The following is a 14,493-nucleotide window of genomic DNA, read 5'->3' as shown; positions in this document are numbered from 1 at the left end:
GAAATGACATATCCAATAAAGGGTTAGTGTCCAGACTATATAAAAAAACAGATGCAACTCAGTACCCAAAAAACAAAGAGCCCAACTTAAAAAAAAAAAAAAAAAAAAAAAAAAAGAATGGGCAGAAGACATGAGCAGACATTTCTCCAAAGAAGACCCAGATAGCCAACAGACACATGCAAAGATGTTCAATATCACTCATCATCACGGAAATGCATATCTAAACCACAATGAGATACCACCTTACACCTATGAGGTTGGGTAAAATGAAAAACACAGGAAACAACGTGTTGGCAAGAAGTGGAGAGAACGGAACCCTTGTTTACTGTTGGTGGGAATGCAACCTTGTATAGCCACTCTGGAAAAGTATGGCAGTTCCTCAAGAAATTTAAAATTGAACTACTCTATGAACCAGTAATCACACTATTGAGTACCCAAAAAATACAAAAACGCTACTTCAAAGGGATATATGTATTCCTAGTTTTATTGCAACATTATCTACAATAGCCAAAGTACGGAAACAGCACAAGTGTCCATCAACTGATGAATGGATAAAGAAGATGGGGGGAGAGTGGGTGGGTAGAGGGTGCATAAAATAAAAAATTATTCAGCCATAAAAAAATCTTGCCATTTGCAACAACACAGAGCTAAAGAGTATAATACTAAGCAAAATAAGTCAGAGAAAGACAAATACCTTATGATCTCACTTACACATGGAATGTAAAAAATAAAACAAGCAAAGGAAAAAAGAGTGAGAGACAAACCAATAAACGGATTCAACTACAGAGAACAAACTGATCATTACCAGAGGGTAGGTTGGGGGGGGGGGGTGGAATAAGAGATGGGGATTAAAGAATATACCTATCATGACGGAAAAATAAAATGAAAGACAGCAACGACAAAAAGAACATTTATAATTCAGAGAAAAAACTGCCATTTTTTCCCCTCCCTCAGTTACATTTCAGAAATTAAATTTGTTTGCGAAAAGAAAGAAAAAGATAGTTCGGTTAGTACTATAGGTACTAATGCCAAACATCAGGCATCCTTGTAAAGCCCTTATCACGTGAGCGTAAACCCAATTCCCTTCATCCCCATCTGTGCACCTCAAAGTCCAATAAATGACTCTGAAAGCAAGTCACAATCACAGGATTCCTTCTTAATATTTTAAAGTGATTAATCTTTAAATATTAACCATCTCATTTAGGTTCGAGTGATTGGGAAATTTTCTCAATAATTTTTTTTTCCCAAAGGTTTTACATTCCCCAGAGATTGATGAGCATATTGATGGTGATAATCACTGGGAGTCTGCAAAGCCAGTACACATTGGCTTCCATTAATTGCTTTTGCAATCTATTGCAATGAAAGTAGAACCACTATTTCCCCAACTCCAAAAATATGGAAAACCCAGGAAGTCAGGGGTGATTCCAGGAAAGCAGAGCTCCCCTGAGGATGTATGTCATGGTTCCCAACCTCCAGCCACAACTGAGAATCATCTGGGGAACGTGTAGAACTCTTTAAGTGCAGGCTACAGTCCAGACCAAGTAAGTCAGATTTCTATGGGGATGGACACAGGTTTCAGTACAAAGCTCCAAGGTAACCCCAATGTGTAGGCTGAGTTTAGAACCGCAGGGTAACAGAGTACCTATGCAACTCTTCATCTTCATTCACTTTTATTTTGCCTTCTTTACATTTATGAGCTAATCGGCAGAGCATAAGGCTCATTATAGATTTGGGACTTTCAGTTTAACAGTTTTTGTTTTTTAATCCAAAGAAAAGCAGCATGATACTCTACACCTCCAGTAAGGTTTTAGTGTGTACATGCTTCCTAGATTATAGTATAGATTAACCTAAAACTCCTCAAATTCTTTAATTTATGGAATACGTTTCTGCCAATAAATATTCCTATCGTCTAATTTAAAGAACAATGCTTTATTCACATTCCACGAGGAGAATGTGTCTAAACAGTGAAGGCACAAAGAGAACAGGCAGAACACTCATGGTAAAACACCCAAATTGAGCTTATTACATACACTCAGCGGAATTCTAGTAAGTCAGTAAATTCTTCTACCAAAAACAGTGTTTAAAACCTCAACAAGCATAGTAAAAAAAAAAAATTCACTGAAATCAACAGGACTACAATGAGTCCGTTTTTACAAATAACTATGCAACCCCAATGGTCTTCCTGGGATATTTGTCCATCTAAAGCCCCAGCCCCTTTGTTTCAAAAATCAAATCACTGATAAGCTTTGGCTTGTGGTAAAGAAATGACACACCCCTCCCATCCCCGGCCTAAAAAAAGGAATCCACAGAAGCTTCTGTAGCTTGGGGCATAGAGAGAGATCTGCCAAAAATTTCAAAACTTCTTTTTCAGAAGGTTACAAGCTCTGCTAAGCTCCCTTCTCCCTGACACTTTTTAAATATTCCTTCATGTTTCATTTAACATTCTTCAGATCTCAACATAGATACACATTTATTATTAAATAACAGCCAAGAGACAGCCAGCTTCCACTGACATGGGTGCTAGATCTTAAGATTCTGCGCCATTTGGAACCATCTCAAAACTATTTTCACAAACAACTTAAAAGTGCTGTTTTATATGCTTTTATAACTTAGCAACCTGAATTCCATTTCTAAACTTTTAGTTAACATAAGAAACCAAAGACTGACCCGATTAGCCCTACTTATTTGGTGGTTTATGCCAAACTAACATGAATGACTATATGGCCTCCATGCATCCTACCACTGAAATCCACGGACCTGGACCTCTCCCAAATAGAGCCACAAATGAGGATCCTGTAAGAAGTTTGTATTACACCAAACATTTTGTTCTAGAGGGGCTGATCCTTTGGATCTTCCAATCATTTCCTTCCAGGTTCCCCTCGCTCACATTTTTTCCTAAGCTTCCTGTGTAAGGCCTTTGTTTCTCCTTTTGAGTATTTTCGGTAGTCATGAAAGTCTGTGCTGTCTAGGTTAGGCAATCTGCAACACCGCACTTCCTACTGTTTGTTTCTGTCTATTTCTGCTTCCTTGTCTTCACAATTGGTCTGGATGGGTTTTTTGGGGGGAGGGGGGATGGGTAATCGGGTCGGGTTTCTTTCTACACCAGCTTTGGTTCATGTGTCTCCCTGATATCCACCCTTCCCAGTCCCAACACCTACTAACTAAAAGGTTTTCTTTTTCTCATGTTACATACAGGTAACAACAGTAAAAGCAATGAAGTGATCCAAGAATTATTCAAGACTAATTGGGATTCGAGCCTCAGCATAAAATGAAAATCAGGTCACTCTATAAAATCAAACCACATATATTATTAAAAAAAGCCTTTTTCTTCTCACTGAGAAGTACTTGTTGGCATCATCTACGATACTTTCCCTTTCATTTTAGAAAAGTAACCCATTTTTGTGCAGGAAAAAAAAGTACAGAATCATTTTAAGCTACCTACTAAAATAGAGCTTACTTATGGCATACAATGTTAAATGAATAAACCAGGACACAGAACTCTGTTATTTACATGATCCCAACTATGTAAAAAAATGGATGTGTAATAAAAATACTGGTAGGAATACACCAAAGTTGAAGGGCACCTGCTCTGGGGTGGGAGAATTCCAGGGGTGTTTTTCTCTTTTCCTACTTTTTATAAGCTTTCAAATTTTTCTACTGCGAGCATTTACGACTTCCATAATTTAGAAAGATTATTTTATCCACAAGTCTACTTGGCACGGCATTCTATTTCAAGTCTTCTCTGGCACTTCAGGAAGCCCACTCTCTGCCAGCCAGCCAAACCTGGAACAGCTTTGCTTCATGCCCAGAGATTCAAGGTCCTGGGACTGTCAAGCAAGGCCGATGATGCCAGCCAGTTCCATCTCTACCTCCCTACTACCAGGTCCCATAAGGAAAGCTAAAACATGCTCACCTGGTTCTTATTTTAACAAGTCTAGTTCACCTACCCGTTTTTTCCATCTCAAGAGTCATATAATATGTGACTATTACAGCTTGAGCTGTAATTTTTAAATAATCTTTGCTCAATGCAGGACATAGCTGATCAATTATTGCAGAAAAATCCATATCCGTGCGAGTGTCACCAAATCTGGTGGGACACACACAACTTCACTCACACTCTTGAGTATCCCTTGCTAGGCTAGCAGGAGTGTTCTCTTCCAGGACCTTCTATAATTCACCTGAGATACCGGCACTCTTGTTTCACAGTCTTCAAGCACAAGATTTCCACTGGAAATCTTAATTTCTAACCAGGCAGTTGTAGTTTTTCAAATTCAACCTTTTAAAAGTAGAGTTTGCACAACAGCAACGGGTCATGCCACGTGCAACCTGGCTGGCGCAGCGATGCTTTATGCATTTTTGTTTGCAGGTGGAGCTCCAGGAGGGTGGCCGAGGCTCACCATCCCCCCACGTCCCCCCACATCCCCACCGCTGTCCACTTCCATTCTCCTCAGCACAGCGCTTGCTGCGGCCCACCGCCCAGCTTCTATTTCTCAATCACATTCAGTCCTATATACTTGAGCCAAATGGACCCTTTCTTCCTTCTTCATTTCTCCATTGGCCCATTTCATCTATGTTCTCTCAATCCATTTCCTCCCAATGCTCTGCCCGCTCTCTCCATTCTACCTGCCCTCAATGTGAAGGAAATACACGTTGAGAAGTTCCTCTCTTCACTCTGACGGCAACAGAATTGGATCCCAGCCCTTCAACTGAGAGCCTCCCCTTGGAGGTTCTTACAGCATCCACAGAGAGCGGGGCCATCACTCCCAAAAGTCCTCTTAGTACTACTCCCTGAGGGGCTCAGAGGCACTGGCTTGGACGAGCTAACCAGCTGTTACCCACCCAAGACATCATCCCTGCAATCAACAGCCATTTTCAGTGTAGGAACTAACAGCCAGTATAATTCTTGATGCTCTGATGGCCAACGATACAATGGGAATTTCCAAGGCGATAAATTTTTTTAAATGTATATATATCAATTCCTGAGTCACAGACCACACACTCAATAGACCTATGGCTACTGGCTACCATTGCAAACAATGTAGATATAAAACACGTCCGTCATCACAGAAAGTTCTACTGGAACAGCACTGCTGTAGTTTATGAGAGCGTGCAAAACTAACGTCCTACTATTTTGAATAATCCAAGTCAGCCAAGACATGTATCTCAACCCCACATTAATCAGCATGTCCTTGCAGACTGAGCAGAATATAAGTACATATAAAATAACACAATAGTTTGGAAGTGACCTTGGGGAAAAGCCATTTCAGATTCCAGACTCGGGCTTACCATCCAACTATTGCTCACTGCTTCCTTCCCCCTTCTGTCCCAGAAGGCTCCTTTAAAAGAGAGCCTTCTTGGCATCAAGTCAGGTGATTTTATTTAACTGAACAAAAAGCAAACGTTAGCACAGGCACAATCATTCACGGCCCTTTTCATAACTCACTGGACTAAAGTCCAAGTTTGTCTCAAAGCGTTTATTACAATCCTCCTCAGACACAACGTTGTGACTGACCAAACACACTGATGAGGTCAGACCACTACTGTCTCCTTACCACGTGTCTTCTAACCCAGCATGTGCACCAGTGTGAGAATGGAGCCTTCAAGGCTGAAAATTAGTCTCCTCTTGCTATGGAACCCCTGTAACAGCCGACGGTCCTCCCCCACCAGCAGTGTGTTTTGGTAAACATTCTTCACAGCTAACATTCCTGGGGGCATGATGCAATTTGTAGATGAGACATCCTGTACGCGTGAGCAAGGTCTAGGATCCTGGCTTTAATGGCCTACAACAGTCATTTAAACAGAGACATTTGCTTTCATTTCTCCTTCCTCTTCCCCTCTTCTGCAAGTCAAGCAGCACCCTTACCTCATATAGCAGCAACCTTAAAGGTGCACACACTGCTCGGAAGAATCTCAGTTTCTGTCCCAACTGCAGTAGTACCTCATTCAGGGAGACCCTGGAAACACGTCTGGCTCGCGGCCAAGCTACCAGCAGCACAGCCAACGGACGCTGACGGTACTTCCTCCTCGCCGTGTTCTACTCTTCACGCCTCCCCAACTGCTGTCACTGCTCTGCCTGTGCCTGCCAAATGTGCCAACACCCCACTGGCCTCCAGGGAGACCCCTGCGCCACTAGGCTCCCGGGCCCACCCACCTTCACCATTAAACTCAGCCTGGGCAGTGTCTCCGTTTCCCTGCCCTTCCCATCGGCCCGAGCACTTCGCCACCGGGGCCAATAGCACCTCCACTGCACCCTCACAACAGTTCACGCTGCTCTGCCTGTGTGCTTTCCAGGTGCGCGAACTGCCCCGGCTTCGCCTAGTCTAAAGAAGCCAACTGGGAAAGCTGGTGCGTATCTGCCTTGCACTGAGCCCCAGAGGTCTGCCCAGACCACCCAGGGGCCGAGAGGAGACATCAGCTGAGAGCCCAGTTTATGTATGTCCCCCAGCCTCCAACTACTTCATCAGGCTCTAACTCAAAGCGGAACCCTGGGGTCCAGATTAGCCCTCAAGAACTGGAAGATGGCCAAGGAGATCTGGGGAGAAGCCATAGAGACTTGTGAACTAGAACTTGTGGACAGATTGAGAATGTCCAGTCCCCGGCAAAAACTACATTCACCCTGCCAAGGGATCTCTTTGTGCCAAGATCCGCACCCAGTGACAAGCATCTGGTCTTTCCTGAGGCCAGGGAGAGGACCACAGAGGCTCAGCTCCGAGGGCCGCCCAAGTGGGTTTCCAAATGGGAGGGTGGTAAGCTTGGGATTCCGGGGCCAGGCAGAATGAAGTTAGGAGTCTCCATTCCACCACCTGCTCTCAAGGACCCCTGTCACTTCACCTGAAGCAAGCGGAGCCTACCTCACAGAAGTAACAACATAAGCAACACCGTGCGAGTCCCGAGACAGAGTCTGGCTCAGAGTTCAACTGCTCAGGAAAAGCCTTCATGGCTGTCTCTTGATTTGTTTTTTAAAGGATCATAAGTGGATATTATTCAACCTCTCAACTCCTAATATTAGAACTGTTGCTGCAAGGAAAATTTACGTCCATCGTGTTCACAAACTAGCCACAGCTCCCAGGAAGGAAGATTTCGTTTTGTCCCGTGCATACCCAGGACTGGCATACTCCTGTGAGTACAGGGGAAAGTGGCATTTCAGAACATACCCGCGTCTAGACTGTCCCGGTCTTCGTGTTCCTTCGGTTGAACCACTGGGCTTTCCACACACTGGAAAAAGATAAAGTCAGGCAGGGATTTTAAAAAATTACTTAATGTGCCACAATTCTGTTCATGTGTATCATCTCAGAAGAAAAAAAAAATCAAGACGTGTCACGTGTATCACGGCACATCAACAGGAAGCTAGTCTTGGACTTAATTAGCATTATGGAAGAGCTGCCTTAAGGAAAGGACCCGGCCCTACGCTGAAGCACACCTGACCGCTCCCCACAGGGGATTTTACTCCCGGAGGCTGGCTCTCAGGTCCAGTTGTCACATTGCTGGCAAACCTCCATAGCTCCCAGTCTTCAAGGAAAAACCTGTTTTGGAGAATGTACATGCAACGGTCCTGCACATACAACTGCGACCCAGAAAGACAGCCAGCTTTGGTCATCAAGAGACTGCAAAGGAAACTGAATTGCAAGTTACTCTGCATGTGACTTGGGGCATGCCCCTGGGGCTTTACTTGTTTTCAGATTTGGTTCTTTTAAAATGTTTTGTCACCGCTGGACCTTCCCTTCTAATTCAGCTGTGGAGAAAACGTGGAAAGGAGAAAGGAGGGGAGGAGACCCGTTACCTTTACATCGTCTTCCTTTTCAGGTGATGATCCGCCAGACACCAAATTCTTAATCTCTGCAAAAGGAATAATCCTCATCAGGATCAGCCAGTGGGAGCTTTCATTAAAAGACAACGAAGGAAACAAAAACTAGATGACTAGATATAATTGCGTAGCCCAGGAACTCTCCGTGTGGAGCTAGGTTTTTAGATGAAGCTTCTTAAAAATCACCTCTCCACCGAGCAGAGTATCTGACAGCCCAACTATCACACTCTGGTGGTTTTTATGTGGACCAAGAGGCAAACAAGCCCCGGACCTCCTGCAGGAAATCCTGAGGGAAAAAAAAAAAAAACCACCATTAAATAAACAAATGCCCTGGCTTCAGAAGGAAGGCGGCTCACAGAGCGAAGGCTCTTCAAAATAGCCCGGATTCTAAGGACATGACGAGTACCTACCTGAGGAAATCCCACGTCTAGTTCCTCAAATACCACACATTTTATGTTTCAAAAGAGCCTAATTCATTCCAGATGAGCTGTGGCCTTTCCTCAGGCATCCTTAAAAGCCCACAGTGCTAGCAAAACCCTTGCGCTCCTACCACAGATGATGCCAGGCTGAGCACGGACAGGCCACAGGCACACTGAGCGCCCTCTTTCTGAATAAAGGCTTTCCTGGAAATATGAGTGGTCGGGATGTTCTGGGCTAAACAGGAAGGCTTATTTACGGGGTATTTTCTCTGGGTGCTGACTGGTTCTCTTCCCACTCAGTTGCCCATAAACAAGAGTCACTGTTGTTGACATGTAACCACCAAAAGCAGGCTGGGGCCCGGGGAAAATAAGTGTTGGACACTCTTACCAAGGGCAGATGGCTAAGAATCTTTACCACCAATTGTATTAACATACAACAGCGTGGGCCCACGGCCTCCCCTGAACCCTCCCCCTCAGCTGCCCTGCCACCATGGCCGTGCCCAACGCTGATTCTGAGGAAACCCCCCTGATTTAACTAGCTATTTGCCACTCCACTTAGCCATTCCTATTAATTGAAGTCACCTGAGGCTCCAGACCTCCGGGAGTATTTACGCAAGCTCTTCTTACTGCCAGGCACCAAAGCTAGGAGTTTCATTCATGTTTTTGCTTAGACACAGTAGACTGCACTTCCTAAAAAATTACAATAGGTCAAAGAGCACAGCAGTCAACTCTCTCACTGTCATGATGGGTTTTTTTTTTTTTTTAATTTGCTAACATAAACCTTGGGTTTACTAACAAGTAAGGAGATACTTATGTCCCCCAATAGTTTACTGCCCTTGCACTCATAATCCTTACAAGACCTATAATTAAAAATGCTAAGATAACAGCTTCAATTTCACGTGGTCATGTCAATTGACCTCAGCAGGGGTGAGGGACACTCGGACACCCAGCCTGAGCAGCTTCTGTTCTCTGGATCCCTACCTACCTTTACATGCAGAGCCCACACGGGGCCTCCAGGTGGCAGCAGAGTAGCGTCTGCGGAACATGGTCAGCGCTAGGAACGCCAAAAGGAGCCAATTTCACCCTTTAAAAGCCCGCTGCTCAAGTGCCGAAATTCAAAACACTAACATAAAGCTTTCTGTCCTGTTACACAGATGCATAAATTGATGTGAAGCACCTGTAGAAAGTATTAGGGATTTTGTTTTGAAACACACATACCCAAACCCTAAAATTTGGCTAGGTGGGGGAAAATAGCACCATGTTAAAGAAGGGGAGGAGTCCAAGAACCAAAGTTTCAACAGACACTTGTGCACAGACTCCAAGAGAATCACACACGTTTTTCTTTTGGCACTAGAAAATATTCCTTTAAAGCCATTTCAGACCATATGCTCTTAAATTAGCATTCCGCATTTCTAAACAATTATGTACCTACAGCAGTGATTAAAAGGGGCAGCACACATTTTATTCAAGATTGTGCTAATGAAGAAGGCCCTAGCGCCTGGTAAAACCCAGCCTGTAATAACAAAAGATGTGCCACCCTGATCGTATGTTCAGATTCCAGCTTCCTGCCACTCTCCAAATTCCAGGCTTTGCACACTGTCAGCCTACAGTTTTCTGTATAATCTGTTGCATTTTTCTTTTGTTTCAGACACAATCTAATCTCATTAATGCAAAAACCACAAACTATATTAAAAGGGGCACGTCTTTTTAAAATTTGTACTTCATCACTTTAAAAATAACTTTCAAAGTTATAAAACCTTTATCCAAACACCATTACAAATATTTGTGACAGTGTATAGATTCAGGATAATAATGTATCATTAATTAATCTAGGACTATACACAACTTCATCCTAGAGCTTTTCAAGAAGTTGGCACTCATTCTACTGGAGTTTAATCATATTGTTCCAGGAGTGTCTCTGCTAAATTACCAGGATCCTTTTACACGTACTCCCCTGTACCATCAATTGCACAGGGCAATCAAACCAGTTATTGCTATAGCAACCTCCAGCAGATAATGATATCAGTAACTTCGAACTATGCTGTTTTAAAGGCCTATTCATCTTGCCTTCCCGGCCCACCCAGAAGGATTATCCCCTCTAAATCTGACTTACCAAACTTAATAAACATGTTTTCTTACATCCAAACTATAATGGAAGAAATAATCTCTGATAGTCATGTTCACCAGCGACACTATGCAGGCAAACAGGGTTTTCACAAAACAGGGCTAAGGAGCTCTAAGATTAGTAGCAGTGTTAAGAAAGAGATGAGCCTAATAGATCTCGACTCTGTGTTAAGTCTTACTGTCCCCTTTTGAAAAATGGGAGCCCAGAGGCTACATTCAAGCAAAGCAAAAGCTTACTCTGAAAATACAAAATGATCAGTATTCTTTAAATGCCCTTTGCTGCGCCTCCTCCCAAGGAGGCAAAAAAAAAAAAAAAAAAAAAAAAAAAGTCCTGATCAGAGCCAGCCAGCCAACTACTGCTGTTCATCCCTGGTTCAGGTTCAGCTGTCCACAACCAAGTCAGTAACTGGGTTAGACTTGCAAGGCATCATCAAAAGTACAACTGGATAATACAGGTCATGCTCTCAGCTTGCAATGCCTCCTCCACAAAGGTCCAAAGGAATTCAGAGTGGTTCAAAGTCTTTGAATGGATCCTATTCTCCCAACAGAATGAGTTCTAGGGAGGTTGGGTCCAAATTGATTTGGGCCCAACATCTGAATCCCCAATGCCAAGCAGAGTGCCTAGCATATTAAAGGCACTGAATAAATGCTTCTCTCCTCCACCGAAATCTGGTGGCCCGAAAGAGCTAATGAGATGGAGTGGATCATGAGGCAAACTGTAGGTCAGGACTGGGAAGGGAAAGTAGTTCACTTGTTTGAAATACTAATTCAAACACTTTCAAAACCATCACTGTTGACTGCAACTTCTAACCTGCCAGACAGATCAGACGGATGAATGCTTTTCCCTCGGCTTCCTCCCACCCCTCCAGCTAAGTCCAAAAGTCACCCTTTCACTTCCAGTCACGCACTGGTGTTTCCCTTATATAACAACATCACTTCCATGTATCACTTTAATGTTTTATCCAAGTGTGCATATCTGATTCGCAAATGCCAGAGAACTAAAATGGCGAAGGGAACAAAACTGAGAAGCCTTCTTTCCTACTCTTAATTCGGAGACCATTTAATACCGTGACCTCTTGTTTCACCATCCCAATTGTTCCATTTTTTCCTAAAAGTGGGAATACTAGGAAAAACTATCTTTTGGACTTCCCAGTATAAATATCGACTGGGAGAAAGGATAAGGCACTTATCTACAGAAATACCAGCATGAGCCCCATTCTTCTAGGAGCCTTAACAGTCCATTCAAGTCCACAACAGTAGCTGGATCACTGGCTGAGACACACGATCAGCCGGGGAGAGGACATCAAGGTGAGAGAAGAGATTCTTGCCTTAAAGCAATTCCAAATGTAGGGTTGTTTTACAATATAATTTTCATATGCGTGCTCTGCGTCCTTTCAAAAAGACTTTAAGACATCTTTTTCAAAATGTTTTCAAATTACTTAAGACACCTTTTTGGACCACCAAAGTCATTTAAACATTTTGTAAATATCAAAAGAAATAATAAAACCATTGTTAATGTTTTAGTATACACTTCTTCCCCTACAGAAGTACCTTTCAACAGCTTTAAGGTAAAATATCATACTAATCACCCATTTAAAGCATATAATTATTTCTGACATATTCGGAGGTGTGTAATCATCACAATTTGTGAACATTTTCATTACACCCAGTAAGAAGCCCTATACCCATTAGCACTCAATGCCCATTTCTCCCTAACTGCCTGCATTCCTACCCCAGCCAAAGGCAACCACTAATCTTCATTCTTTCTTAATGGATTTGTCTGTTCTGGGTATTTCCTATTTTTAAGGTTCGTTCATGTTGTCATGTACCAGTAGCTCATCCCTTTTTATTGCCAAACGCCATTTAATCGTGTGGATGGACCACATTTTGTATATTCGCTCCTAAACTGATATTCGGGTTTGTTCCGACTTTTTGGCAGTTACAAATGAGGCTGCTATGAACACCTGCACATACCTTTTATTATGGAGATGTAGGTTTTCATTCTGCTTGAGGATGTATCTAGGAGTGTAATTGCTGGGTCATGTGGTAACTATGCTTAATATGTCTTTACGATATAGTTTTGGGTGGGTTTTGTGGTTTTTTTGTTTTCTTTTTTTAGATCTCCAGTGTACATCGTCCACTGTCCATAAAATTTCAAAGAATGAAGAACTTGGTCATGCGTATTTAAAAAAAAAAAAAAAAAAAAAAAAAAAGATACCCTCAGCCCAAAATTTTAGTTACAAACATCTAGTAAGCAGAAGCTCTCAATCATTACATCTCCAACTGAGGTCAGGAAATATTTTTTCTGATTTACTCAACTGCTTGAATAAAATGAGGCAAGTCATATTTGAAAGGTATAAATGACATTCAGTTTTGTCTTGTGAATTACTCGTGTCCCTCTGGCTTCCCACTTAGATTCTAATTCAACTTGGGAAAGAAACTCTTTAGCTGTAGGGTTTCAACTTAAGCTTATTTCAATTGTATTAGACTCCTAATACAAGTAAACTCAGTTCATGCAAGTCCTTGCCGCTAGCCTGCCAATCTAACCCAGCTGGAGCCAGTGTCCGTGGCACATCTCAACAGAAGTTGTTACATCTAAGTGAGTTCTGAAGAATCGGAGATTCTTTCCAGCTCACACTGCTACTCTTTAATTCTGTAATCATTTGGAGAGGCAAGGAGAAGAATTTTTCCTTACGCGTGAGAAAAAACTAGAATAATAATAAAATAGTAACACACAAAAGGAACATCATATCAGGTTGATATCCTATTTTTATCCCTGGTCCTCTAACAATGAAACCCATTCTCTTCTGTGGGGAGGAGAAAGAAGATGGGCAAGGCCAGTCTCTAAAGAAAGTACAGAAAAAGCTGAGCTACTCTTTAAGATGAAATGAACAATTTCAAACCACTTCCTCGGGCTGGGAAGTACATTCTCTGGGTATGATTTGTAACCGTCTTCAAAAAGCCTAAATATTTGACTTCAGGTGAAAAACCCTGATCAAGTCCTTGGAGGGATACTCCACACTAGGGTTAAGGTAACAACTCTGTGTCCAACTGAGTAACCAATCCCCACAGAACAGCCTCCTTAACTGCGGTCCTGAAACCCCTACACCTCAGTTCCCAGCCATCCTGGCTTAAAGGACCTGCGTCTTGACAAACCTTGGAACTGTATTCAACACTTCTAAAAAGACATTCGGTTACAGTATTTAAAATGAAGACTCTTGGAAGGGAAACCGTGCACACACAAAAGCCCCCTTGTTTGCCCAGTAACTCACAGCAAGTATTCCAATAAGGAGGATCCCCCACCCAGCTCCCTCTTCGCCTTTCACTCACCCAGAGCACAGAGGGAAGGGCTGCAACCTCATCTAAGGAACTCTCAGATGAAAGAGCTGCTTACCTCGTTACTCTGACAGGAAGAGCTGTGTCTTGATATCCCAACACGTGCATGACCGCCACTAACGCCACCCTAGCCCAGCTTATAACTTGCACTTGTAACAAGCTAGCATTGCTATGCACTGGCAGTGGCTAAGCATCTGTGGTCAGACACTGGCCCAGGGACTCTACCTGTATTTTCTCATTTAAGCCGCATGATAAGTATTAAATGATACCCCCAGCTGCACCATGTGGCGCAAAAGAAAACACAGCTGAATAACCAGCAGAACGTTCAGAAGCCAGATCATGGTGGGGCTGAGGTTTCAACAGAGTCTGCCTGTAGCTGGTGTGTGTCATCAAGATATGCCTGTGCCTGTGGGTCATAAATCCTTGGAAGGACTTTATGAGACAGGTCAGCCATGTGGAAGAGAGCTGATTTCAAGGCAATGCTTTCAATTCTACACGTTTCCATTACACAAACGCTGGAGAGAACTCTCCATCGGCAGCCCAAGGATGAAATAGGTAAGTGTTCCATTATATAAGGGTAGTGGCTATTGGATAGTGGGACAGGTGAGAGAATTTACGTGCCACACTTCTGACACACGTCAGACAAGTTATGTGACCCCTCAGTGCTGCTACTTTCTCACGTATACAACTGGGCAAATATACTCCTGACTCCTAGCAATGTCCCTCTCAGTGATCACTGGAATGCACAAATTGTGGTCAGCGCACAGCCGCGTCCCCAGCACCTAGGACAGGGTCTGGCACTCAACAAAT

The 14,493-nt window shown here is 43.0% G+C and overlaps 1 protein-coding gene across 4 annotated transcripts in view; it reads right to left on the bottom strand.

Moving 5' to 3' along the window:
* The window catches only part of ARHGEF28 (Rho guanine nucleotide exchange factor 28), a 308,676-nt gene that overhangs the window by 132,647 nt on the left and 161,536 nt on the right, over positions 1–14,493 (bottom strand). For all 4 annotated transcript variants that reach the window (XM_045495406.1, XM_045495400.1, XM_045495414.1 and 1 more), the window contains 2 exons: positions 7,781–7,836; positions 7,155–7,215 (listed from right to left, as the gene is read on the bottom strand). In XM_045495406.1, coding sequence (XP_045351362.1) covers positions 7,155–7,215; positions 7,781–7,836 — 117 coding nt within the window. The remainder of the gene's footprint in view (positions 1–7,154; positions 7,216–7,780; positions 7,837–14,493) is intronic.

The sequence above is a fragment of the Leopardus geoffroyi genome, chromosome A1, assembly GCF_018350155.1.
Source record: "Leopardus geoffroyi isolate Oge1 chromosome A1, O.geoffroyi_Oge1_pat1.0, whole genome shotgun sequence".
Classification (NCBI taxonomy): Eukaryota; Metazoa; Chordata; class Mammalia; order Carnivora; family Felidae; genus Leopardus; species Leopardus geoffroyi.
The sequence above is the reverse complement of the archived record's forward strand: the minus strand, read 5'-3'. Positions and strand labels throughout refer to the sequence as shown.